The sequence below is a fragment of the Taurulus bubalis genome (genome assembly GCF_910589615.1).
Source record: "Taurulus bubalis genome assembly, chromosome: 16".
NCBI classification, from domain to species: domain Eukaryota; kingdom Metazoa; phylum Chordata; class Actinopteri; order Perciformes; family Cottidae; genus Taurulus; species Taurulus bubalis.
This window is the reverse complement of record NC_136604.1, coordinates 8,621,742-8,648,736: the sequence shown is the minus strand read 5'-3', so window position 1 is coordinate 8,648,736 and position 26,995 is coordinate 8,621,742. Positions and strand designations below refer to the sequence as shown.

Genomic DNA, 26,995 nt, shown 5'->3' with positions numbered 1-26,995 from the left:
TCTATGAAGACATCTTTACATGTAGATACTGTAATCATCCAGCCCATGTATACCAATTCATTTTGTATTTTAATAACATTTGACTTATATAAAGACATTTAATCTTAATCCTATTATTGGTAATTTATGTATATTTATGTATTCATGTAAAAACACTGCTTGTGTACATAGCAGTCCTGTCTATTCTCTCCCTGTGTTTGATCAGCTTTGTTGTCCTTGTTCCTAGCTGTTATTTCTATTTCTGTGTAAGTACATCAAGTACAAATGCTCATGCACTTGGAAAGTCATCTGAGCCTAATTCACAACGCAGAACTCACACAATGTAAAAGTAATCTTATAAACTTGTGTATAGATATGCATAATGGGGGAACCCCCTGGCGGTAGGTTAAAGGATTAGTTCACAATTCATCAAGCCTGTATTAAAACAACAATTAGGGGCCCACAGGAACATCTTTCTAGCACACAATTCATTCCTCTTGTGTCCCTGTTGATCTGAAGTGGAAGATGGTAATAAAAATAGAGATTGTACTAAAAATACAGAAACTTTGAGAGATATCTACTTGATCTGTCTAGTTATGTCTGCTGAAGCCTCAAAGGTTTCAGATAAACTTCTGAATACAATTTTGCACAAAAGCAAGATGGAATTTACAATAAAAGCTCATTAAAAGGGAATCTAATATATAAATACAAATATGTATTTGATTGTATACTATTAATATATCAGAAATCCATAAAATAAGGGGAACATAATAATATACCTCTTTTAATTGCACACACGGATAAAAATTGACTTAAAATATTCATCAAAAACGTCACCAGCAGCTTAACAAACGTATTCTACATTTCATAGCATCCTTGCGTGTATTCTTTGCCGTACAAATTGACAAGTGGCATGTTAAAAATGGAACGACGTCATAAAAATGTCAGTTGGAGACATTAATCATCGCAGACCGGCACAAGAGAAAGGAACACCTCCAAGACAAAGCTAATAATTTCTTTCAACAGAAATGTACAGGAGACACAAAGACAGGCGAGCATAGGACATACTATTCAAAGCATTGCAGCAGCAGCATATAAACAGAGCACATGCGGAAACAACATTAGGTGAAAATAAAGATATGAGGCTACTTTTTAAGGCATCTGAGTGAAAACATGCACACGAATCAAGTTTAGGAATATACAGTATATTATACCACATCATCAAGTAGAAAAGTGTATAGGGAGAAGTATATTTGATTGTCTTGAGTAGCAGGTATGCACAGCTAATACAGTGTAAAAATAAAGGCTCAGTTTACATTGAAAGGTAACGAAATAATAATAATAATAATATCACTTTTAATACACAAAGAAACACTTTGAGCTGCTAACAACACTGACAGATGTAATTTATCATGCGCAAGCAATCACATAAAAGATTGGATTAAAAAAAATATTTCTTGGTGTTAAAGTGGTTTGAATTCTACTGCATGAGCTCTGAACGTAAACCATGCCACAGTAATGTGCTACCACAGTAAGTACTCAAATCACATAGCAAAGAGCCTTTTTTTTTTTTTAAATCAAACCTTGCATTTTGAATGGTTGCTGTAATCCTTCTCCTCAGCATAACAGACAAACAGAATATCTCAAGACAGATAAAACATGACAGCAGTGAAGCAATCATAATCACAGCTGAGGGCTCCAAAGAAATGCAATCTAATTATCCTGACAACCCGTCTCTGTTGAACCGCTGTACTAAAATTAGAACCGAAGAACCAATGCAAGGCAAGTTTGTAGTGCATGGCAACCGAGTTCTACATGCAAGCGAGTCCTTGGCGCCCTGAGTGCCTCTCTTTGATAAAATCTTACATGTGTTTGCACTGGAGACATGAAAGAAATCGTTTCATTCAGCTTCTTTTTAGCAGTTGGCGGTCTATGTGTGGCTCTCGTTCAGGAAGGCGGTGATGTTGGTGTCGAAGAAACCCTCCTCGTCCTCCGAGCTTAAAGTGGAGGAGCCCAGAGCTGCTCGATGTGACTGCTGTGACTTCCGCCTGAGATCAAACAAACACAAAACACTGACTCTGGTCTTCAACTTTCATACATTGCAGCTAAGTGAACGCAGGCGTGTGTCCAGCTAGTTACTATAGACTGCCACCTAGTGTAAAGAGGGCGCATGGTATTGATGTGGTTACTTGTCAAATGCTGTAATCCTACATGCGGAACAGTAAATCAACACTATTTCATGGGGCAATGACTCAAGTCCTACTTCAGTTCCGTCTCCAGGGCTGTGACTTTGGCGTGCTGCACCTCCTGGAGCTCCTGCTGCTCCTCCAAGTCCCTGAGAACCTTTCGGCGGACTCCCTCCAAACGCTCCACCTCTCCCTCGCTCTCGTCCACCTGCCGCTTCAAGGCCTTCACACGCAGAGACAGCTGGGGACGGAGAGGGAGAGGCAAGGGGGTTAGAGGGGAACAGAGGAGGTCAAGGCTGAAGGGGTGGGCCGCGAGGGAGCGGAGGGGAAGAAGCGAGGCGGGCCGGGGTTAAAGGCGAGGGGTTTGACAGGTGTGTGGGATTGTGGGGGAGCAGCAACGGCCACATATAGACGGCTGAGGCAGCAGAGAGATGACAGGGGAAGGGAGGTCAGGGAGCGTCCTGGGGGCCGAGTGAGGTTGGGTGTGGGTCAGGAGGAGTACAGATGAGATTAGTCTTTTGTACAAGAAGCAATTAAGCACTGTTTGAACTGCATTAATGCTTAAACAGCAGGTGCAGGTCTAACAGTATCTATAGATCCTTCTTACTACATAATTAAAACTACCAAAGTGGTACAAACACACTGTCAGGACACTTGAGACAAACTAAATCCACCTTCCAGCACCTCTAAAGCTCTTGTTTGTTTAAGCCCTACAAAAATGAGATATAATGTGATAAATAGTGAGCTTTAGGTGCATAGTCCCTTTGGACATTGCCAGGCTCGCTGTTTCCATTTTTAAAGGAAAAATAAATAAATTGAAATTTGTACTGGGAGCAGGGAGACACCATATAAAACTATAAACATGAATTGGATCCGGTTGGAGCATTTTGTGCTTAATCAGGAAACACCTAAACAAACACTACTTGAAGATAATTTGCATGGGAAACTACCTGATCTCTCTGCTCAACATGCACGTTTCTCTCCTGGTCTAACGTGGCATTTAGCTCTTTCAGTTTCCTCTCCATTCGTCTCTGAGATGCCTGGATACTGGCCTTCTCTCTGTATGGAGAAATTCAGAATTTACACAATGTTATGGAACGTTTCTTCTTCCCCTTGCCCCTTTCCAGGTGCTTTGTTAAAGATGGTTGATTGCTTCGACTCATTTAAATATACCCCAGTATGACTCCTTCTTTTTGGAGCCATCCCATTTGTTCAGTCATACCTTTCTTCACTATGTAGCCTCTCTTCCAACTCTTGAATTTTGTTTTCCAGCAGGTTGAGTGCAGGCGAGGGCCGAGTGGGTCCCTCCATGTCCACCATGCGGGTCTTCAAATCTTTAATCTGGGAGGGGAGTGGGACAGTGAGCTGAATGAGCTACTGACTTCAACACACAGTTGTGTGCATATATGTGCATTGTGCAGGGACTAAATGAGTGAGCAGGACCTGTCTCTCAAGTGCGCTCTTGTCCATTTCAAGGTCGTGCCTCGCCGAGCGCTCCTGCATCAGCTCTGAGCGAAGCAGGTCCACCTGAGATTGGAGAGGAATACAGAAGTAAGTAAGTAAGTACACCTGTTAATAAATAGAAAGGCCTCCTGCTTATTTGCATGTGTATTCAAATATTTCTCTGTGGCACCTGATCTCTGGTACGTATGCTGCGGTCGTTCAGAAGCTCCACGCTGCTCCTCTCCTCATCCAGTTCAATCTCCATGTTCTTTATTTTATCCTGTTAACACATGAACATACTCACATCTCAATCTGCCAGCACTCAAAGCTCAACCCTTTCGCTCCATTTGCTGACATATCCCTGTCTCCCTAATTTTAGAACTTTAGATATCCCAGTTTGTGACCTTTGACCTGGAAAGCCTCACCTCCAGGCCCCTGATCTCTCTGGTGCGGTCAGTGTGGATGCTCTTCTCTGATTCTAGTTCGTTGTCCAAGTGTTTGAGACGGTTGCTGAAGAGGTCTCTCTCCAACTGGGCGTTGTCTCTCTCCTCGCTGCACACCAGCAGCTCCTTCTTCAGACGGGAAACCTGGAAACAAGATGGAGGGCACCATAATGTGAGGAGGACCAACATTTGCTGGGCATGCATGCTAATTTTCCTTATTGCCCTGTAACACCAAACAGGTTACACACACACATTCTGGGATTAAATGAGGAATATATATATATATTTAAAACATAGACATACAAGTCTGGATTTCTATTACTTGTTAAAGTCTTCGTGTGTATATTCCTAAAACTGCTTTAGACAATAAATACAAGGACAACCTTTAACTATAACGGCAATATTGGACGAGATGTCCTTAAAATGCTCAAGAAAAATTTAAATCTCATGGGAACTGGCCATCTCATTGTTGAGATATTAAAGTCAGGACCAACGCCCACTGGCCAACCTACTGACCAACAATGTCATCTCTCGATCTATACTGCTAGCATGGCTATACAGGCTAAAAATACATATGAAAGGTTTTAAAAAGAAAAACAGGCTAACAGCTAATGTTTTTACTGAAAATCCTGCATTTCATACAAAAATAATTATACACCTTTTTTGTTTTACATTTCACAGGTTCTGTGTTTTATCCTCTATTATTTTCCAGCCCGTTCGTCCTCACCTCTTCCTGCTGGGCCTTGAGGTTGCTCTGAGCCCTCTGCAGCTCCACCATCCGGTCTTTGCAGTTGCGCTGGGCTTCCAGCATGTCCTTCCTCGAACGCTCCCTGTAGTCTTCAAGTTGCGACTGAAGGGTGGTGACTGACTGACGGGAATCTCCCATCATTATCTCCATCTGACAGCGGAGGAGGCGGAAAGAGGGAAACGGCAGTGAGTGACAATATCTCTATATATATCAGACAAGACGAGACAAGACATAGTTCGAACCCGAACCTCTTTGTTAATCTTCTCCAGGGCTCGGTCCAGCAGCCTCTTCTGCTCCTCCAGGTCACTCTTGCCTCTCCTCAGTGCCTCCCTCTCCAGGTCCCTCTCCTCCAGCCGCCGGCTCAGCTCGTCCTTCTCCTTGCTCAGGCGGGTGGTTCCTCTCTTGGACTCCTCCAGCTGGGTCTTCAGGGAGCGGTTCTCATCCTCCAGAACTTCCACCGCCTCCTCAGCCTCCGGACTCCGGGGCGCGCCGGAGTGAAGCCTCGTCTGGAGAGCGAGAAAATATTCACTAATGTGTGCTATTATCACTATGACACTATAAGTATAAGGCATTTAATGTGGGTATTATATTGATACACCTGTTTGACCAGTGAAACAGGAAGAGTAGCAACTAAAAAAGGGCTTAATATCTTTTTATATTCAAAGTACAGTTGAATACAGTCTGCGCTTTGTTGCCCTGATCACTGCATGTTAACTACAGACCAAACTCCGCATCCTGAAGATATGTTGATTTGTGTTGGCTTTGCACCTGCACTGATTTGTGTGTGACTATGCTCTTCACATGATCGTTTCACAGCAAAGCTAACACGATTATAGCATCTTAAAACAGCGATAATACGTTGATGTTCCAACGCACATGGAGCACAATGCGCATCTTGCGCACATTTATCTCGAAGGGATTATTTTCTGAGCCTACATGTTTGAATTTGTCTTTGGATTTAATTCACTTCACATCTCTCGGTTGAAAATAGAGTCTGTGTGGGAGGCCATTTCTTTTGTTCTTGTACAGTATGTCGGTTTACATGATTTTGCATGCATGTGTGTACAGCTGTGTGTCTTTTTTCTGTGCAGTACCATGCGGGCCAGCCTCTCTCTGAGGCGAGTGTTTGCTTCCTGGAGCTCCAGGTTGGCGCCGTGGTCCACCACAGTCTTTCCTGAAGACCCGACCGATGACTGCAGAGAGCAAACGGGCAGAATGGACAATGATGTGCATGAACTTTACTCTAAAATTATGCCATTCGTCGATATGTACGCTCTGTTTTGTTCATTTTAGTTATTGAATTAATTTCAATTGCACTTGAGGTGTTGTATTTATTATATAATTAAAGTCACTGCAAATGACGCTTCACCTTCTCGAACGCCTTTTCCAGCTCGGCCTTGTCTTTCTGCGACTCCTCCTTCAACCTGCTGATCTCAGACAGAAGCTCAGCCTCTTTCGCTCCACTTGTTTTCTTCAGGGCTCGAAGTGTTTCTCTCTCCTTGTCCAACTGGCCCTTTTGTTTTTCCAGATCGGCGCGAGCCCGCTTCAGATCATCATGGCAACGCCGGAGCTCCTTGGGATAAGCAATCAGAGATGAATAATGAGTGAATAATGTGTGTGCACGCATGACGACTGTGCCAGGGCACATAACAGTGTGTTAATATGAGTATGGGGCTTGTGAGTGTACATTTATTTATTTTGTGTGAGTGCAGGAACAATGAATGAGATTATTGAAGCTTCAGCTAGAGGAAAACCCTAAAAAAGAAGAAGAAAAAAACACTAATCGTAGTGTAAAACAGGAGATGAGCGCCTGCATCTCACCCACACAGCGTGCATAAGCTGCCTTACTTTGAATTACCTCGGCGAAAGAGAAGTTATCGGCAGACGCAGGCGTTTGTTTCTGCGCACTGAGCAGCGAGTCCTTTAGATCTATCAGCTCGCCCTCAAATTCATCCCTCTGCAAACGAGATCTCAGCAGCCTGCAGAAAGAAAGTAGATGTTGAAAAAACACAGTGGAAAAGTCTGAACTCTATTTTTTATTTATAGAGAAATACAAATGAATCCGGGTTTGTTTCTGCTGAATCTTTCAGGCGAATGGCTCTCTTTGACAAGGGTCCAGCAAGAACCTTTGAACAAGCATTCCCCTATTAGCAAGAAGATGCATTTCATTGCAGCGGATTAAGCCCAGACCTCCTACTGTTAACCAGTGGCATGGAGAAATCTTTTAAGTTTTGCCGATGGGGCGCTTGAGCTTTGTGTCTTGAAGGGGAATGAGAGAGTTTTTAGATGAGCTGTGGGCGCCTTTTCCAAAACTACCTCCCAAATTGCACAGCAGACATAGCATTGTGGCCTGGCATCCTTTCAATGACCCATGAATGTCTAATGCTCTCTCCTGGGTGTTTTACTGCTATGCAACAGTTTGCTGGATAATGTCTGTCCACGTAATGTGTACGTCTACATGCTAACTCGCCCTTCTGGTCGTCCAGATCGGAGCAAGCCCACTTCAGATCGTCATGACAACGCCAACACAATATATCTTTGCTGTTATGTGGGCTTTGTGTTACGTTCTGTTCCTGAAAATTCTATAAATGATTGCGTAAAATACAAAGAACACACAGAGTGAAAACAGATCTATAAACTACGCACGCACGTGGGCACACACACACACACACACACACACACACACCAAAGTTAGCAGTGGCTAACAACAAACAAAGCACAAGGGGATAAACCTACATCGCTAAACATTAAACCCTTATTACCAATCTGAGAAGACATTCACTGTGGAATTGTAAGTTAAAAAAAGATGAATTATTCATTCAAAATCAATTGTGTTTAATAGAAATTAAATCAGGACATGTGTTGTTAAGATTGAATGATTGAAATTAAGACAGTTAAAGTAAATTTCTGAATGTTAATTCATTTATATGATTGGGTGAGTGATTGGGTTTGTTGTCAAAGGATTAATGTTAGTAAAAGGTTCACCGATCTAATGATCAAAAACATTAGATATCACAAAATCCCCTTGTGTGGATTTTGTTTAGATTCAAGAGAGTTTCAGGGAACATATCTCAAGTTTAGCTCTGCTGATTTGAAACTAGGCTAAACTACTCAAACCAAACAAGGTGAGATTGATTCTCTCTCTCACATTTGACTGCTGGTGGCCTGCGTCCGGCTCCTGCTGAACGAAAAGTCAAGTGAAACAGGGCATGCATTAAAAAACTAAAAAGAGTTTCTTCAGTGTATCCATATAGACTTTTTCAGAACCAAAGTTTTCAGTGAGTTTCTTTGAACTGACGGTAAAAGTATAAAAGTTAGCGGAGTGCGTTTGATGCTGTTATGGCTCCATAATCAGTTTGGTTTAGCGTGAGATCTTGCGTGAGAAATATAAGCTTATGTCTGAGTTCTTTCAAATGAACATTGATTTATCCACATATTCACGGTCTTTGAACGTTACTTCACGCTTATGCAGCATTTTTTTTATTCATCCTTTGAAGTTAGATACTGAAAGAGATACTGTATGTGTATTCCAAACCCACAATTGACTAATAGAATTTAGAAAGGCGTATAGACAGACACTAACTCTTCTCTGGTGTTGTGCAGCTCCTGTGCGGTGACGTCCAGCTGCGTCTTCCACCGCTCCTCCTGATTTCTGCAGCCCTCCAGGTCTTCCTGCAGCGACAGCACGGAGGCGTTCACCCTCTCCCGCTCCTCTTCTATCTGCTCCTGGGACTGAAACACACACAAAAACAAAAACGTTACGAGTCATGGGAGTCACGGTGAATTATTCCTCATTACACTTCTCATTATCATGTCGTGAAAAAGCAAGGATTCAGAAAGGAGTTTTTCCACCAAATCTCTCACATCTTTTTGTTCAGTTTCTATTTCAGGCAAATAAAGATATGTGGGAACATGCCTTCATCAGCACTTCTTCAACCTCGAAAAAATACTTCTGCGTAAGAAATAACACCATCAAATATCAGAGAAGATGGAGCACGAAAGAGCTGCCACAAACAGCGACCCAACTACTTTAATCCTGCTCTCGCCAAATAAGTCATCACATCAAAAGCAGCTGCCAACGGGTCGTCTTATTTCCTGCTCTCGAGCTGCATGATACTTTTTTCCTGACACGGCTTTTTCCAGAATCTGCCTAATGATCTATTCCTGTATACATATATTCTTCAAATTTCCTCTACACCACATCCGTCAGTACGACGCTCCAAAAATAGTCAACTGGCAGAAACTCTGTAACAGAAAGTCAACTGGAAAAGTTTTACATTGCAATCACAAGTTGCAAAATTCTCTTTTTCTAACTGTGCACACTGGGCTCCATGATACCCCAACTCAGTGTTTGAACACTGACAGCATACTGGCACATAAAACGACAAGACAAAGCCTGGGTGTATAACAGGGCGAATGCAACATCAAAGCACAATTTAATCAGGTCTTAATAACGGATGCAGAATGCATAAACTGCCTGACAGGTATAACCTGACTGTTCTCCCACTACATCTGTACAAAGAGATGCGCCACAAAGAAAAAATGTTCTGAATGTCTCCGTCTATAAACAGACGTTGATGTACAAGCTACATAATTAAAGTATGTAATGATCATAGAACAAAAAATAATTACAATGATCAGAAGCTGAAAAAAAGAATCACAGCTGATTATAATCTGAGAGGTTATAAATCCTCCCTGGTTAATATATTTGTAATCAGGCTCTTACTTTGACACCGACACAACATAATGAGGATAGACACACAAGAGAAAGTGAAAATATGCGTCTGTATGTTTAAGATCAAAGTAAAACTGATCTTGCCTCCTATTTTTAACCCAAATTGTATTTAAAAAAATAAAAATGATGTATATAAATAAATAAATAAATGCTGCTTCATTCTTCATTTATAAAGTGAGTGCAAGTAGTCGGTAGAGTGCAGAATCTTTTGGTTCCCACAGTCAGTTTATGATCCACAGCAGCCGTCTATGAGACTTTCTGGAGTGCTGAAATGGACTTAAAGACATACATAGAAAAGGGAGCTACAGCCGACCTGTTCTTTTAAAGTGGTATTTATCAGTGTCTTGCTTGTTCTTTGTTCAGTTTATTGAATCACTCATGTTGGTTCAGTGACATCAGAGTTACTAAACCAACACTTTTTTTTTTTATTGAACCAGTTGAGATTAAACTCTTTTTTCAAGGCTTTTACGCGCTCATCCTACAGCAAAGTAACAGCCCATGTGGAAACCCACGGTGACACACTTTAAATATACTGGAATGTTCCTTAAACAGTTTTATCCTTGATTTTAACTAATTGTGACAGGACCCATGACATCACTTTCAAAATGGCGGTCTGGCTGGTCAGCATGTTTGACAGAACTAGCTTATTTCAAAAAGCTTGTTTTTGTTGCTGAAGGTAAGTTTCAACACATTTCACAATTATAATGCTTTGATAACATGTCCTGCATTACACCATATTTCTCAAACAAATTTATACAGAAAAAGTTATGAAAATGTCATTGGGTTAGGGGTTGTGTCACATCAGGCTTTTAACCATATAATCCTCTCAGAAAAAAAACTATTGAAAAATAGTAATGTGCTGCTCAATTGATTGAGCTGATTTAATTATTTTTAATTAAAATATGTTCTTTAAAAAAAATTCAAAACACATTTACACAAAATGTCAAATTGATTAAATTATTAGGCTAATATTTTATGAAAGATCTTTTGCATATCAGTCAATAAAACACACAAACACTAGTTTTTTTGCAGTATGGACAAGAATGAACGATACAATATTCAGGATGCACTGAAGATCATCCAAGGAGATGACATTTAGGTCTTGTAAAACAAATCTGAAAAATATTTTTGGGTTAAACCTTTGATATGCCTTGTGAAAATGTAAATAAAAAGGCATCGTTGAGTTTAAATGAGTGCTTACCCATTGTGACATATATAACATTTCAGATCTTTGGCTCTAGGGGGTAGTATTTAGAAAGTATTTATAGAAACGTGTTGCATGTGGTCCATTTAGTCTGTTTTATATCCCCAAGAATCTTCCTTTTTCAGAAAAAAATGGTTTTGGGTTAATAAGACTTATCGGATTAAATGGTGCACAACAATGATGGTACATTCTCGTGGTATACAATTGGTCTGATAACTCTTCTTTTGGGTCTCAGCTGCACAGCTTTTATTTCCATCGTTTTATATATTTTTTGCTCATAAGTTAAGCCTGAACAGATGAATCCATGTCTATGTTCAATAAACCACTGCTGCCCTACAGTTCCAACCCCAGTAGAATTGATGGGCTTAAAACACAATCAAGTGTTGTGTGACTGAATCTATGCACCAAGTGCAAAGCATACTGTCATCCACCTGTGTGAACTGCTCCATGGTTGTTCTCAGGTTGTCCATGTCCTGGCTGTACTGCTCCCTCAGGGTCTCCATCTCCTTGTCATGGCACTCCACCTCCTCCTTCAACGCCCCCTTCAGGGCCGTCAGCTCCCGCTCCCTCTGGTGTAGAACTTCTTCCTGGCGCCGACGCAACATGGCAGCCTCGGCCAGGTCGGCCTGCAGAGCCCTCATGTCCTGCAGGAAGAAAGACCGAGACGGTCAGAAGGACGGACAAGCACGAGTGCAGCAAAGTTGTATTCTATGTGTGTGAATGTGTTCCCCCAGAGTGCAAGTACCGTCTGCACTGAGAGAGGCGAGTTTTCTGAAACCCCCCTCAGCTCCTCCTGAAGCTCAGCCAGCTGATCTTCCTGTAGGCGCAGACGAGACTCGGCCCCCTCTCTGGCCATTCGTTCCTCGGCCAGTCTGCCAAACACATTAACAAGCCCATCAGTCAGGTAGTAGTGAAAGGATGCTGTGACAAAAAAGCCACAGGAGCAATAATTGGATGCTTATTGTTGGGCTGTTAAGTGCACACACTGTACTTGCAAAGCCACACACACACACACACACACACACACACACACACTCTCTTACTCATCCTGGACTTGCTGCAGTTCTTTCTTGCAGTGATTAAGTTGCTCCTGAAGCTCCTCGAGTTTCCCCTTGTTGAAGCTTCCATCAGATCCTCCCTTTTGTGTGTGCGCACACACACACACACACACACACACACACACACACACACACACACACACACACACACACACACACACACACACACACACACACACACACACGTGAAGGGGAAGGTTAGATGGAGAGAGACAGGACACAAAGTGAGGACAAACACACGTAGAGGAGGACTGGAAACATCGCATCAGAGTGTCAATGTCGACCTTGCGAATGCATTATGCCCTCAGTATTATCTGAAACTTTAAAAGAAGAAGCCCTGACTCGGATTCCTTGCCCTAGTTTCTGACAGCAGAAAAAAATAATCTTTAGGAGAGGAGGCCCTGCCAGACATCGTCAAGAAGAAAAAAAAGACAGTCTCCTCGCATTAACAACTCTTTCTGACAGGCTGCAGGGGCGCGGAGCCGGAGCGCCGCCGCCCACACCGCCGCTCGTCAAGGCTCTCTCTCGCTGAAAAGGAGGCATAAGCGCAGCCTGCCCATGATCCCTCTCTTATCCTCCTACACACTCATTACAGGGACGCACACACGGAAGCAGGAGAAGAGAGACAAAGCGAGCATCACAAGCGTTTTCGCTCCTCAGTGGAGTATTACGAGGATGTATTTTGTACAGATTTGTCTTACTTTCCTCTCGTTCCCTGCAGGACAGTTTGCAGATAATTACGTTCTGGGACATTTTTCAGTTTCTCTCTGTCCTCACAAAGAGATAATTAACAGAAGATAAGATTATGTTTGAGCGCTTTGATTGAATTGCATCAGCTGTATTTTGATGTGTATTAATCATCTACAATAAAAGAGACCTGCCCTGCAGTCTCAGAAATACTTGAGGATGATGAGATTACAGAATGAAAATAGATTCTATTAAAGTCTGATCTAAACAAATGGCTAGTTTGTTCTTGATAACCCTGTTGCCCAGTGGTTCCCAACGAGGGAACAGGACACGCTCAAGTGTTGCTTCTTTAATCTAGGGGCCATGATAAACATGGTTATGTTATGCAACATAAAAATAAAAATGTCTGACTTTCTGCTAAATTGCAAAGTGGTAGGAGACGTTTCTAAGAAACCATGTGCTGTCTGTCAGTTTGTCACGGTGGACGGGTCTAAATACTACAATACCTATGACCCTCAGCCAACAATGCAATGGAGAAGAGTGCCAGTTAGAGCTGTAGCGAATTAAAAACAGTTCTTTGTTGAAATTGTGAACAAAACATGGGCTCCATATTTGGTGAATTCCTCCAATATTGATCCCAAAGTAAATTGATTTGCAGAGTGTAACATTACTGTTCTCATAATTGTTAGCTATACAAGTCACTGTTGGCGGCACATTTTACATCGTGTTAAACCCAAATGCGCACTGGGAGTCTTAGTTAACGTATTCCCTTATTGTTTTTTTGTACACAGAAAGATATTTTTGTGAAAGCAATCGTTGCTATTTTGTACTGCAATTCAATCGGGAGTGTTTCATTGAAACATTGTTTATGGATAAATAAATGTGTTTTACATACGAAAACAGGAATACCCAATCAATTCAAATAAACCACCCGAGAAGGAATTAACACTCTTTGGTTGAAATGGTCAAAACCTGCTGTGGGGAAGACAGAAGACATAGCTTCGTACACACACGTACATCACCTTCTTGGACTACGAAGGTAACCCAACAGCGCGCCAGCATCTGATCCTCAATTAACTGGGGGGTCAGTGCATTCGCTCCATCACTCTCCCACTGACACGCATTAACTGGCAATGCTACATTAGACCAGTCAAAACCTCCCACAAGCACTTAGAAAGAACCACATACATTAGTGGTATAGAGGGGAATGCAAGCCCTACCTCGCATTACCACCCCAATGCGGATAACTCCCTGAAATCGGACATTTCAGAGAGTTATCTGCCACTGGTTGTATCGCAAATGCTTCAAAACAGATTTGGATGATCCCTCTGTAACGCACTCATCTGATCCTGCTCTGATCTTATGTTTTGGCATCGTGCAGACAAAAGCAATGTTTTGGTTTCGAGGCAGAGCTGGAGAAAATAAATAATAGCCTCAGGCGGAAAACAAACATTGTAAACCCCTTCGCCCTGCAGTTTGATGCCGGCTGAGGATGTTTCAGAAGCGGTCGTCGCTTCTGAAGAGCCTGAGATGAATGCTGGAAGAGTGATCCGCAACTAAATCTCGTAAAGTGGACAGTGGGGTTACAGCCTCGAAGAACACGGGGGTTCTGTTCAGCAAGACCGCTCCAAAAAAGATCTGTCTCATCCGGCAAGCCAACCCCCAGCTGGGGCAAGGTTCCAGTTCAATTAAATAATTGATGGCTCTCAATGACTGCGCGCCCAACACACACTGAGCCCTCAACAGCTTTCCTCGGCAGGTGCATCGTTGCCAAGAGACAAGACGGGCAAACAATTCAGACGCAGCCATGGTCACCAACACACTGAGACGTACATAACAAGGGGTTCATACATAATCAAGTGCATGTAATATGAGAAGCTCCAGGACACAAAGGAATAACTTTTGTATGTAGATTTATGCAAAATGATGCAAATTTAAAAGGAAGTAGTGTGTTTGTGTTCATAAAAAACGTGGCCCAATCTTTTTTAATAAGGTTTCACAGGAGCACAAAGGAGCAAAGATGGCATCAAAATTGACAGAGGAATACTCCGCATGCTCTTTTATTTTCGCATTTTTTGGCATGCCAAAGGAGGATCCTTGGAGACAAAGTGAATGAAATAGAAACTTCATATCTTTAGAAAAGAGGACAGGCTGCCAACCATCTGTTAGCTTCTTTGCAAGAGCTGCTCTGTTGAGAAGAAGACGCCCAATACAGACACCTACACAGAACACAATCCAATATGATTATGTTTTGTTATAATTTAGTTTTGTATATATTTACAATTGTTTTGCCGTGCTTTTTGTGAAATGGGGAACTAAGGCTACTAGTACTTTAACCACTCTCATGTCTGTATGATGTACGACGCCAGCAGCTAAGCTTAGCACAGAGCCCAGACATTCCGGATGGAACTCTGACATTCCTTGAACTATTTCTTCAAACGGCACAATCTGTAATCCAAAATGTAGACGAGTGTTGAGCCACCAGCAAAATAAAAAATGTAATGTACTTCATATTAATCGCAAAATGATTGACAGATCATTGCCAGATTGTATACAACAGGGACTAACACTAGAAGTTATTAATGTGTGACAAAAGTATGCTTACATTATAACTGTTGTCTACTATACAAGTAAAAGTCAGTGTGAGTATATGTGTCTAAAAAACACCTTCAAAAGAATCACAGCCTTCAAAGTTTTGTTGTACCTTAAAACTGCCGTTTGTCTCAGAGACGAGGTTGACGGTTCTTTTGAAGGATCCCTCACTGGTGCTGATCAGGGGACAGAGGATCAGATTAGAAAAGCACATGTACTCATATACAGTAACAATGCCTCTAGACATTCAGTACATCATACTTGTTATTTATTTACCCATTTTTAAGGTCGTTGTAAACAGCAGACCTTACTTGAGCTTCCTCCCCATTGACTTTGCTTTGATTCCTCGGAGGGATCTCCTTCAAATGGAGTCAGCAGAATTAGAAAACAGACACAAAACAAAGAGACAATTTATTAGCTCACAAACCGCTGGCACTCACAGGCTTTCTGGCTACAGCTGGATAGTTGTCCTTTGCAACAAACTTCCCTGGTGACTTGAAGCTCAGCTTGGGGGCCTCGAGCGCCGTCACCCTGGAAACAGATGCAGGGCTGCTTCCCAGGCCACTGCTCGGCGGGACAGACGCAGCCAGCAACTTGAAGGAGGTAGACAGAGGAATAGCGTAGGGATTCGGAGTCGGAAAGCTCGGCGAGGGAATCTCTGGCTGGACATCTTTTCTCGCATCGAGACTTTTTGACCGCCGGTGCTCGTCAAACCTGAGCCTCGGCCTCGCTCCGGTGCGGCCTCTCGTCTGTGAGGCGCTAGCTGGCGTCGCAATGCTGAACTTACTGATGAGCTTGTTGATGGGAGCCAGGGAGTTGGTGTCAATTTCTGGGATGGGTTCCACATTAGTGAATGGTGGAGGTTTTGGGAGAGACTCCGAAGGGGACTCTGGGCTTTTTACTCCCCTACTGTGTCTTCCCAAAGAGCCGGTGTAACCAGAGCCAGTTTGCTTGAACCCTCTGGGTCCCATGCCGTTTAATTTGACAGGTTTCAGGCCTGCTTCGTTATACTCATCATCATCATCACGAGTCCTATCTCGGCTTCGCTCTGCTTCGCCGGCAGTTGTTTTGTGTCGTGGTTCAGCTTTTCTGCCAGCTCCACCCTCCTCCTCCCCTTGTGTTCCGGCTTGACCATCCCCTGGAGGTCTTTTATGAGGGCTCCCAAAAATCTCCCTGACCTCCTCGTCTGCTGGAGACACGGGGGAGCGTGCTGTATTTACAGAAGGGCTAAAGGGGTTTGCTAATTCTGCTGGTCGTTTGTTTGTTTTGGGGAGGCTGTTGTAAGGTGAAGGTGGCCCTGAGCTGGCACTGGGGCTGTTCAGCTGAACTCCGTAAGAGTCCCCCTTCTCGCCATCTTTAAGGACTACATAAGGCTGTCCGGAGATTCCCTGAACGTGCACTGCCACCCCATACTTATTGGTAGGAGGGGTTGCACTGTTGTTCCCTCTGGATTTATCAGGATAACCTCCGCCGGTGTCGTGGAGGTCCTTGATGAAGCGGATCTGGACGCCGTAATCCACGAGGGGCTTCCTGTCAGTGGACAGAGTGTTCATGCTGACTTCCTGGTCACCGTGCAAGCAGCCTGGGTGGACGGGGAAACAGCAAAGATACAAATCATATGAATCAGTGGCTGAACATGAAATTCCCCCTTTTCTCTCTAATCAACATAACAGACCTGCAGATGACTAAGTTCCCAGGCCATTTTCTTTCAGCTGTTTCAACCGTAAAAGTGTGAATTAGTCCTTTTTGCTTTTGCGGTTTCCAGACAAAAAGTAATTACTCCCTAACTCAGACACCTCGTCTAACCTGAATGTGTCACTCCTCCTTCTCAAGTGGGGTTACCATGACTCTGCAATCATATCGGATTGCTGGTACACCTTGATGATGCTGCCATCTTTTCTTGCTGCTCTACAGGTTTCATTCCTTCTCAAACACAATGAATTGTATTCATCTCACAACAAATATGCCACTGGGGCACTAAGAAGCTCTTTGTTCAGGCCGAGGCAGACTTTTTCTCTCCAGAGGATGTGCTCAGTTGTCGGGGAAAACAAAGAGTAGGAGTGTGACTGGATGTCACACAGTAATCAATAGTGTATGTTGCCTCTAATTTACTTATGCATCCTGACTGTTGATGTTTTTATCCAATCATTATTAATGAAAGAGTTTTTTGCTGTGAAGCAGAGAGTGAGAGTGAGAGAGAGAGTTTTACTGACTATATTCTTGTGTTAAATAGGCATTCCACTTTTCACATAAAGGCTGCGGCGGGCCGTGCGTTTTCGACCTAGGCCTTCAGTGCCGTGTAGTCCACATCAGGAGCGGGTCAGACCGACCCACTCAATACGGCACGTTGCCCAATACACGGCGCGTTCATACACACTGTCATGTGTAGACAGCAGACGCTCACTCTGCTATACGGACAAAACATTTTTGCACTATTACGGGCATGGAGGGAGGTCACAGGGGGTGTGTGGACCGACCGATTCTAGGTTCTAGCTTCTTCTTGTTCTCTTTCTTTCGTTGACAGAGGTCACGCTGCCCCACTGACCAATCACAGCGCATGTTAATGGTCACGCTGGGCCACTGACCAATCATATACGTCCACGCCATTTCACAGGCGCTGCACGTCAAAGAATACACCCAGCTTGTCAAACTAAAAGATCTGATTTGTTGAAGTCCATGACAATCAACCACAACATCCACTCTCCGTGTACTTTAATCTGCAAAGGCCTGCTTAAACTGCTTTGCTGACATAGAAACACAGGAGGAAAAAATCTGATTGGATAAAACTCTCCTGAAAACCAGCTGCGCAGCGCTGCAGGCTGCAGGCAGAGCAACAGAGGAAGACAGAAGCTGTGCAATGAGAAAACGAAGCTGATAGCAAAAAATAATTATAATACATGTAGTGTATTTGTGAAAAACAATTAAATTATAAAATAGCTATAACTTTGCGATTCTGTTTAGGCCAGCAGAGAAGGCTTAGCAGGCCCACTGCATAAAGGTCATGTGAAGTACTACTCATTTGTTGCATGATGGGAAATGTAGTGTCCAGCATGTTTTGATTAAAAAAAAATACAAATCAGGTTATCTTAGCCTCTACCAAAAACGATATTCTGTTATATTATACATGACAAAGAAAACCTCACATCAAATCCTCACATTTGAGACGCTGGAACTGGTATATGTGTGCCATTTTTTTACTTACTAAAATAACAAACAATTTCATCAAAATGTCTGCAGATTATTAGCATGAATAAAAAAAGAATACATAAATAAATAGTAGTAAAGCCGAAGCATGTCTTGTCCACCATGCATGCTCTGAAAGTGAGCTTGGTGATGATCACGATGAGAAGGTGAATACTCCTCCTATTGTCCCGGCTCTGCGGAGCATTAAACACTGGGGGCTATGTCAGGAATGGGCCTCCCTCCTCTCTCTGCCTTTGCCAGAGTCTCCACAGTCACCAGACTTCAGAGTGTACTCACTCAGGCGAAGACTGTTTACTTTGAGCTGCGCAGGCACACGCTTTGAATCGAGTGTGCGCGCACACACACACTTAAAAGGGTGTGCACAGAAGTACGGACCTGTGGTGCATTCACCACCTGGTAGCAGGCAGTTGATCTAATAAGCATCGCTGCTTTTTCAGTGGAAAGAAAGTACCAACTAATGTGGAATCCCGTTAAAACATGTCTGTTATTGCTGTCACACGATCACGTGAACGTGTTATTTCTCCTGAGCACATTCATCTCTGTATTTAAGCTTATTTTGGGCTTTACAGAGCTCACCATTGTACTTTAACCCCAGCCTGTTTCCCATGTCCATACCTAGAGATGTGACTCTCACAGGAATTAAAATGTAACCAACTCTAACTGACCGCCGGTTATAGTGTAACAAGAAGCACCTCGACTGGCATTGAGGTATAGATCGGTGAATGAAAGTCAGGCTTTGTCTTTCTGGGAAACATTCTTAGGATTCCAGGAGTTCCCTTTGCACTGGGCATTGCGCGTGGTTTGCATTTGTATTAATAAGGACAGATTAAGAGGAAACTGAAAACTAGGGCAGTGCTAACTATAAAGCCTATGCATGTGGAAGTGTCCACATCGGCGATAAATAAAAAGTGTAGAGACTCATTAAAACACAACGCTAAAAATGGAGACAATGCAAAACAAATGAATATCCCCCTTCTAACAGAACAAAAAACAAAAAGACTGTATTGCACACTGAATATCAAAACAATGATCTGAGGGTTACTCCTCAGCTATGGAGGAGCATCTTTAAAAAAGGGGTGATGTGAGCGTCTGTTGTCAGGGAGCTCAGCCCTCCGCTGCTGATCACGGGTCACACAGCTCCCAGGTGCAAACATGTTCTTTGGGTAAATACGGATTTGGAGGCTCAGATGTTGTTCACGAGCAGTAGCCGAGCACTGCTCGTGAACAACAGGTTCACCTCCTCTGCTGCTCTTTTCTTGTCACAAGGAATGGCTGTGTCAACAGAGGCAGGAATGTCCCCAAACGGGCCTGACCGCCTTCACTCTTCCCTTTCTCCTCAGCCAGCTCTTTTTCCTCTGGCCATGTTCCTGTTCCTCTGCCTTCGGATCTTCAACTTTCTCCCACGGTGTCCTTTGTCCTTCGGTGTGACCGAGAAGACGAGCTACTTCGATACTAGGGCCGTTTGATTCGGTTGAAATCAATGTCATCATGTGATCAGTTGATTCATCAATAAACAGAGAGGACATTTGGAAACAATTCAGAAAAAGTATCTAATTTTTTAAGTAATTTCTCCAAGCAAAAAAAATCTTAAAACGTTCACAGGTGCCTGCCTCCAAAAGTAAAACAAAAAAAATCCTGCTTTTCTATTGAATATCTTTAGGATTCTAGAAATGTTCAATACTTTGTGACATTTTATACCCTATTATTGGATCAATTAATTATGGAAATAATAATTAGTTGTAAACCATGAGGAATATGCATCTGAAATATATGTATAAATCCAAATATGTCAAATATATGTAAGTATGTAAAATAATGTTGATGTTCAATACTATTAAGTGATAGTGTGCATTAGATCAGATTTAACTCTTCACACACGCAACAAATAAACCTGAATTATGAAATCATGTTTGTTATAAAGTATATGTATTTACTTTACAGAATTGTTTAAAACAATCCCACTGTGTGAACTTATCACCACATACAATACTAATGAAAGAGCTACATGATGATACACAGAGCCCTATTTGAGACCAAAATAAAAACATAAAAGGCATTTATTTTGGGGTAAACAGAAAAGCAAACTATTCCAGTTGCCAGTATTGCAGGCAGTGCTTGAGGTAGTGCAGGTTCTCTTGTGTGAAACAACAACAAGCCTGGAAATACTTGTCCCTCATTAAAAGATATACGTGTTTACGGAAACATCTCAAAGGGAGCGTGAAGTTGCCCCTAGGCTCACATTTTTAAGGACAGGACTATTTCTGGAGCAAGTTATTTCAAATAGAACCGAAAAGGATGGAGGGAGCGCCACCGGCTTCCAACAGAGTTGTAAACTGTAATGTTGGACAAACAAATGAGGGACTATCGGGAGGCTTATCTTACTTCATTGGACATAATCTACATCTAACGAATAAAAAGACTGCTTTGTATTTTCTTGGCAAGCGTGATCTTATTTAAAACAGCTTGACTGACAATCTGAATAATAACCATGTTCGAAATTCATACCAATGAGTACAATGAAGACACTTCACTTCGGAGAAACCATTAGAGCGAAGTAAACCCGAGAGCACCTGTCCGCTCCTGGATTAATTGCGTCACACCCACCCATCCGGTCAGTCAGTATCGGTGAGCGTCGAAACCACCGCGTTGTTTACTCGCGCCAGTGCGACCACGAGCGGAGCGACAAGTAAACACGCGCACCTGTCTCCCCCACGCGCCCTATTTCAAGCCTTTACCTGCGCTAATAACCTCTCATATCCTCTTTGCGCCGCGCAGTCAGATCCAATTACTGGCAGCGGCGACCAGACCTTCCGCAACACGTCTGAGGGCGAACAACAACCCGTATCTCGGTCATTAGCGAAAGCAGGAAAAGCCGAGGGAGGTGTGTGTGTGTGTGTGTGGTGGGGTGAGGGTGTGGGGGGCGGCGGTTCAATCCAATCAGAAAGCCACAGGTGTCCATCTTCGCTTATCCAAAACGTTATACAAATGCCCACTCAGCAAGTCGGGGGGCTCACAGTAATGCACTTTCCCCAACACCTCATCCTAATAAAGTAAGTGTTCAGTAAATAGTCGGCAGCTGTGTAAAGACTTATTCTACCTGCAAAGATGAGGCGAATCCCGAAAATGTTCCTCCCGCCTCAGTATCGGTCTTCAGAGAGGCAGCGGCGCTAGTGGGATGAGAAGATGTTACTCAATGAAGTGAGGACACCGGGAATGCTCTCTCCTCTCACCCCACTCCCCCACTGCTACCAGTGCAACCTGTTGCCAGCACATCGGATAGTCATCGTCCCGCCTCAGGACCGACTTCATTGGTGGGCGGCTCCCCGAAGAGGCGGCGCCTGCTGTGGGCTCAGTTTCATCTCCACACACATGCACAGGTCAACACGGAGAGTGGGAGCCGTTTCTACAGAGGTGTAATAATAATAATTTCTCAATGAATTTTTGAAAAATGTGTGCATGGCAGCATTGGGTTGTGATCATATAATATCAATGGAGTTTAGAAGACAAACGGATCGCTGCTGAGGCGAAACTAATGATTCTAGTTAACATGCTCATCTCTACACCGCGTAGCATATATTTTTTGGAGAGGAACATCTTATTTATACTTGTACTCCAAATAACCTTTGATCAACCATCTTCATTCATCTACCCAAAGGGCTACTTACATACTTTATACTGTATAATTTCAATTTAAAGGGTACATTTCATGTCTCTATGTGAACTCAAACCTCAAATTACAAGCAAGAGACATAATAGAGAATAGCTCCGATTAAAAACAAAGTAAATTATATTCTATCTATTTTTGGAAACGTTCACTACCGTGAATTGTTTGCTTCTTGACTTGTCTATTTTTTGCATGTTTAGGGTGTATAATTTTCTAGTTTATGCCATTTTATTGGAATTAATTTGAAGACTGCAATTTCACTTCTATAATTAGTTCCAAAGTATAATTATTTTCATTAAACTTACATGGAAATTATTAGGACATTAAGAATTTACAGACCCATAAGATTAAGATTGAGCTACTTTTCTAAACTCAAAATAAATCTCTGATGACCTCAGAAAAATTCAATGTAAATAGTTCATACAAATGATATGTAGGTGTATAACTGAGCATTAGGACAAATAAATTGCATTGTTACCTGTTTCATTGGGTTTTTCAACCCTCATTTTAATACAACAATTAGCAAACAAATTTAAAAAAAAAAAGTGAATAAAAACAGACATGGACAAGTACAAAAAAAATTCTGTCTTTACTTCAGAGTTCAGTACCTTTCCCTTCCCCACCTGGTGTGGGACTCACTGGTTCCACTAGGAGGCGCCAGAGCAGAGCAAGAGCACAGCACAGATACCAGTACAAAATAAAAAGGAACAGCTGAGAGCAAGAAAAAGAAAGGCAACTTGGACATTGAATAAAGAAAAGTAAAAGAGAGACGGAGGGAAGAATAGTTATAAACACCGTATACCGTGACAGAAATGTGAAAAATGGATATCGTTCGCTCTTAAGTTATTTGGTCTACTTCAAGGCCTGTTGCAGCGCAGAGGCCAGAATATAAACATAAACAGATCAGACAGTTACTGCATTGGTTCACATGCACCCTCGTCCCAGACTCATTAATTTTTTTAAGGACTACGCACATCTGATGACATGATGTCACTACTTGCTTTGCCAACACCATCCAAAAGCACTGACTTCACAATTCATGTGTACTGCAGAGAAAAAAAGAAATGGTTGACTCAAATGTACTGTATAAAAACCAAAACATCATACTGTATACAACCAAGACACATACGTTTAACTTAGTATTTTCGTTCATTGGTCAACTCTGTAGCATGGTCACAAGTGATGGAAGTTCCAGACAATTGTTTTGTCCTAATATTTACAACTACATCTGTGAAGTGGATGAAATCTCGGCCGGGGACTCCTTTGGATTAATCAGCACTGGGTACCAAATAACAGCTGTACGTGGTCAAAGTAAGTGTGTGTGTGTGTGTGTGTGTGTGTGTGTGTGTGTGTGTGTGTGTGTGTGTGTGTGTGTGTGCGCGCGCACACGCACGCACAGAGAACAGAACGCAGGAGGGTGGAGGATCTGACAAAATAATTAAAAAATATATGTTTCCCCCCCAATTACTTTTGTTTCACAAAACACGTGAAACTTAACGCTGCAATATACTGATGTAGTTTTAGATTTTCTTTCACTTGCTTGCAGTAAAAAGACAATGTGATAGGGTATTTATAAAATGAAGCATTCTAAATGGCAAATAAAGCGGGGAATCAATTCATGAATGAAACCCAAGTCCCTTTTTAGATTTCCAGGCACTCTTCCAATAATTTTGTTCTCCATTCTTTTAAGAACTTATGTTTGTTTCAATTTAAAACCAAGAACAATGGAGAATAACACTGATGATTCAAGTCATTGTCTCAATACACACTCTGGGAATTTTTCAACATTGCGTTCTCCGCCTAACGTGGGTTTGTATGATTGAAATGTCATCCTACTCATGCAGCGCACGAGGTTGGCGAGTCGATCAGTCAGTCATTGCGGGAGCGTCCGTGCCCGTCAGTCACAAAGTGTGTGAGGTAGTGTGTTGGTGTCAGTGCTTTGCTGGTTGGCCGGCTAGATGTCTGAAGGACTGTGTAGTTTAACATTCATCATGTTTTTGACTTGTTTGGGTGGAGGGGGATTATTTACCAAGAGTCACTCAAAGTGCTATATATAAGCATGAATGTCAATGAGTGTGTTTCTCTCTATAGTGAACAAGTAAAGGGCTAGTCAAGAGAAAGTTGGGCGAGTAGCTGACATGACACACAGGTCATTCAGTTAGATCAAAGCTAAGAATGTCTCCGTTTGTCCTTATGTGCTGCTCGTCTGTTGTCATCCACTCCTCAACTCTCATTAGCTGCCACCAGCTGGCCTAATCCCTGGCGCACAAACACGGCCTGGATGTCCTTGGTCTTGATGCAGAAGTCACAGGCCCAAACAGCAGCGCTCTCTCGTGTCAGCAGCCCGTACGCTGGCTCCGTCAGGCCTGTGCAGTCACGGTGGAACCAGCGTTGGCACGACGCCTCGCACAGGATGGCGTCTTGATCGTCATGCACCTCTGCCATGCATAGGCCACAAGGGAAGACCATCCCGGGGCCACCGAGTTTTCCGGGGCCAGTGCCAGGTCCAGTCGAGGGGGCCGCAGGGCCGGGGGGCAAGGGAGACTGGGTGTTTGGGGTCGAAGTGGAGTTAGACGGCGGATTGGGGTTGCTGCCAGGCGTGTTGCCGCCGCCGTTGTTGGTCATGCTGTTCTGACCGGGGTTGGGGGCCGCATTTGGCATGGGACCACCAGCACCAGGAGTGTTGTTCTGCTGGTTGTATGGAGTCGAGCCAGGGGCAGAGTGAGGCGGGGTGGATTGTTGTTGTTGCTGTTGCTGCTGTTGTTGCTGCTGCTGCTGGGTAGAGTTGTTAGAGTTGGGGGTGTTTGTATTGCTGGGTGGTTGTAGCTGACTGGGCGCTGGATGCTGTGGCTGGCCTGATCCATTCAAGGGACCAGTAGGAGAAGAGTTGGGATTAGGCTGTGGCGGTGCTAAGGGCGGCTGACCAGGTGTATTGGAATTGGGCTGCTGGACGTCAGGGTGGCCAGAGAAGCCTCCTCCTGATTGTGGTGGACCAGAGTTAGGAGGGCCAGGAGGGGTATTATTAGGAGGGGGGCCGTTAGGATTTAGGCTAAGCTGCTGCTGCTGCTGCTGCTGTTGTTGTTGTTGTTGTTGTTGTTGTTGTTGTTGTTGTTGTTGTTGCTGCTGCTGTTGTTGTTGTTGTTGTTGCTGCTGTTGCTGTTGCTGCTGCTGCTGCTGTTGCTGTTGATGCTGAGGCCCAGGCGGAGGCCCTCCTCCACCACCAAAGTTTTTTACATCCTCGTTGCCTAGCCCTGGCGGACTGGGACCAGGATAAGGCCCATCCTGTGAGGGAGGGAACTGTCCTTGAGGGGGCATACCAGGTAACCCACCCACCATGTTGCCTACGGGGCCACCGCCCATGCCACCCATCATGTTCATCCCAGGACCCATGCCTCCTCCCATGGGAGGCAGGGGGCCATGTGGGGGCCCTCTGGGACCTCCGCCACCAGGTAACGGTGGGCTGTTGAATGGGTGTCCACCCTGTCCGTGTTGCTGCTGTGGAGGCATGCCAAACCTAGGGTGGGGTGGCCCCCCTCCCCCAGGACCGCCCATAGCCCCTGGAGACAACATGGGATTGAATCCTGGCCCCCCCTGGTGCATGGGTGGGCTAAAGTTTGGTGGCATGTTGAACTGAGAAGGGCCACCAGGGGGGAATCCACCCCCTCCACCTCCCCCACTGCCGCCCCCACCGCCACCCCCAAAGCCAGGCATTCCTCCAAAGCCGAGCTGGTGGTGAGGACTGGCGTTGGATGGAGGTCCGAACGGTGGCCTCCTTCCAGGTTGGCCGCCGCCTGGTCCTGCTGGGCCTCCCATGAAGCCCATGCCTACGCCCATTCTGCCCCCACCGACATACCCACCTCCTCCGCCTGGGCTGGGAAGAAATGGAGCACTACTTGGTCCACCTGTCCCACCAGGTCGGGATGGGGGCCCAAAGTCATCGTCGAAGGGATTGGAAGCGACCAGGTGGTCCACCATCGGGGTAGGAGGGGGTGCAAACTCTGTGAGGTGGGAGAATCCTGCCGCCTAAAACAAAAAGGAGAGCAAAAACACGGAATATTACTTTTTGTTGTTGTTACTTTTTCAAGACCTGATCACTTCGCAGTCTTCGTGGTCCACGCTTCATGTTTTTTTTATGAGGCAAAGCAATCAGTTTGTCAAAAACAACTTTTACCTGGTTGGTGGATTTCCTCGCCTTCTTCTTCTCCGGGCTCTTCATATTAGAAGCTGAAAGAGTGAAATATGAAGGGAAGGGGTGGAAAGGGAGAAAATGATTATTAGCAATGACAAAAATAGGATTACATGGCTCATGCTATTAGTCCACCACCAATTAAGCCCACCATCACATTTGGATTGGCCAATACCCCTTAGTGACAGATTGGAGCAGCTTTAGACCTAGGGGCTCTTTTTCAAGTCCAACAGTTGAGATGGATTCAATGATGGGACATAGACTGGCATGAGGACAAGATGCTGAACATCCAGGCGCTATCATCACCAAGGTTATGAAGCCTTGAATCGCAAATGACCCAGGCAGACCAAATGACCCTGGCGAGAGGGAGAGAGGCCGCAAACAGAGGCAGAAGAGATAAGGTCAATGAGGGAGACAGGAAAAGACGAGGACATGAGCACGAGGAAACGGAGTTGAAGGTACATTTATAGAAAGATAGACATAAACCCCGTTCACAGATCCACTCTGTGAGAAACAGCCACCACCGGAGACAGTCGTGAAGTTTACATATGGAGAGGGATTTGCTAACAGCGCCTGTGCAGCCCTTTGCAGCGCAGTAATGGATGATTCCGGTCTGATTGGGAGATGGGTGAAATGTATTCCTACCTTTGCCTCCTCGTTTTCCTGGTCCCGCCAGTAGTCTCCCCGATTCGGCAGCCATTAGCTAATATGACTGTCGGTGAAGTGGCATATCACCGTTCATGTGCAAGAAAAAAAAAAGTTACAAAAATGACGACGTCTTGAAGGCTATGAGCCAAAGTAGGTGGAATCTGCCTTCAGGTCATGTCAATCACGGTAAAATGGTTATCATCACAGCAGTTAGTAAC

General features: G+C 43.8%; 2 protein-coding genes across 3 annotated transcripts; both read right to left on the bottom strand.

Annotated features, from left to right (window-relative positions):
- Window positions 1–1,163: 1,163 nt before the first annotated feature.
- Window positions 1,164–21,507, bottom strand: cgnb (cingulin b). Its single transcript, XM_079231818.1, has 21 exons — window positions 21,377–21,507; window positions 15,516–16,657; window positions 15,352–15,434; window positions 15,188–15,251; window positions 11,782–11,876; window positions 11,484–11,610; window positions 11,170–11,382; window positions 8,383–8,531; window positions 7,948–7,977; window positions 6,658–6,778; window positions 6,169–6,372; window positions 5,894–5,992; window positions 5,048–5,305; window positions 4,779–4,949; window positions 4,034–4,195; window positions 3,799–3,888; window positions 3,609–3,692; window positions 3,388–3,506; window positions 3,116–3,224; window positions 2,243–2,406; window positions 1,164–2,027 (listed from the first exon to the last, which is right to left on the bottom strand). The coding sequence occupies exons 2-21, from the start codon at window positions 16,626–16,628 to the stop codon at window positions 1,910–1,912; spliced, it is 3,573 nt and encodes a 1,190-aa protein (XP_079087944.1). The 5' UTR covers window positions 16,629–16,657; window positions 21,377–21,507; the 3' UTR covers window positions 1,164–1,909.
- Window positions 21,508–23,722: 2,215 nt separating this feature from the next.
- Window positions 23,723–26,829, bottom strand: pygo2 (pygopus homolog 2; the record flags this gene model as incomplete). 2 transcript variants are annotated; one of them, XM_079231822.1, is made up of 4 exons in its annotated part: window positions 23,723–24,992; window positions 25,140–25,966; window positions 26,115–26,167; window positions 26,775–26,829. In XM_079231822.1, the coding sequence occupies 4 exons, from the start codon at window positions 26,827–26,829 to the stop codon at window positions 24,167–24,169; spliced, it is 1,761 nt and encodes a 586-aa protein (XP_079087948.1). In that variant the 3' UTR covers window positions 23,723–24,166. The 2 variants fall into 2 exon arrangements, with proteins under 2 accessions (XP_079087948.1, XP_079087947.1); XM_079231821.1 differs by having other exon boundaries at window positions 23,723–25,966.
- Between the last annotated feature and the right edge of the window lie 166 nt (window positions 26,830–26,995).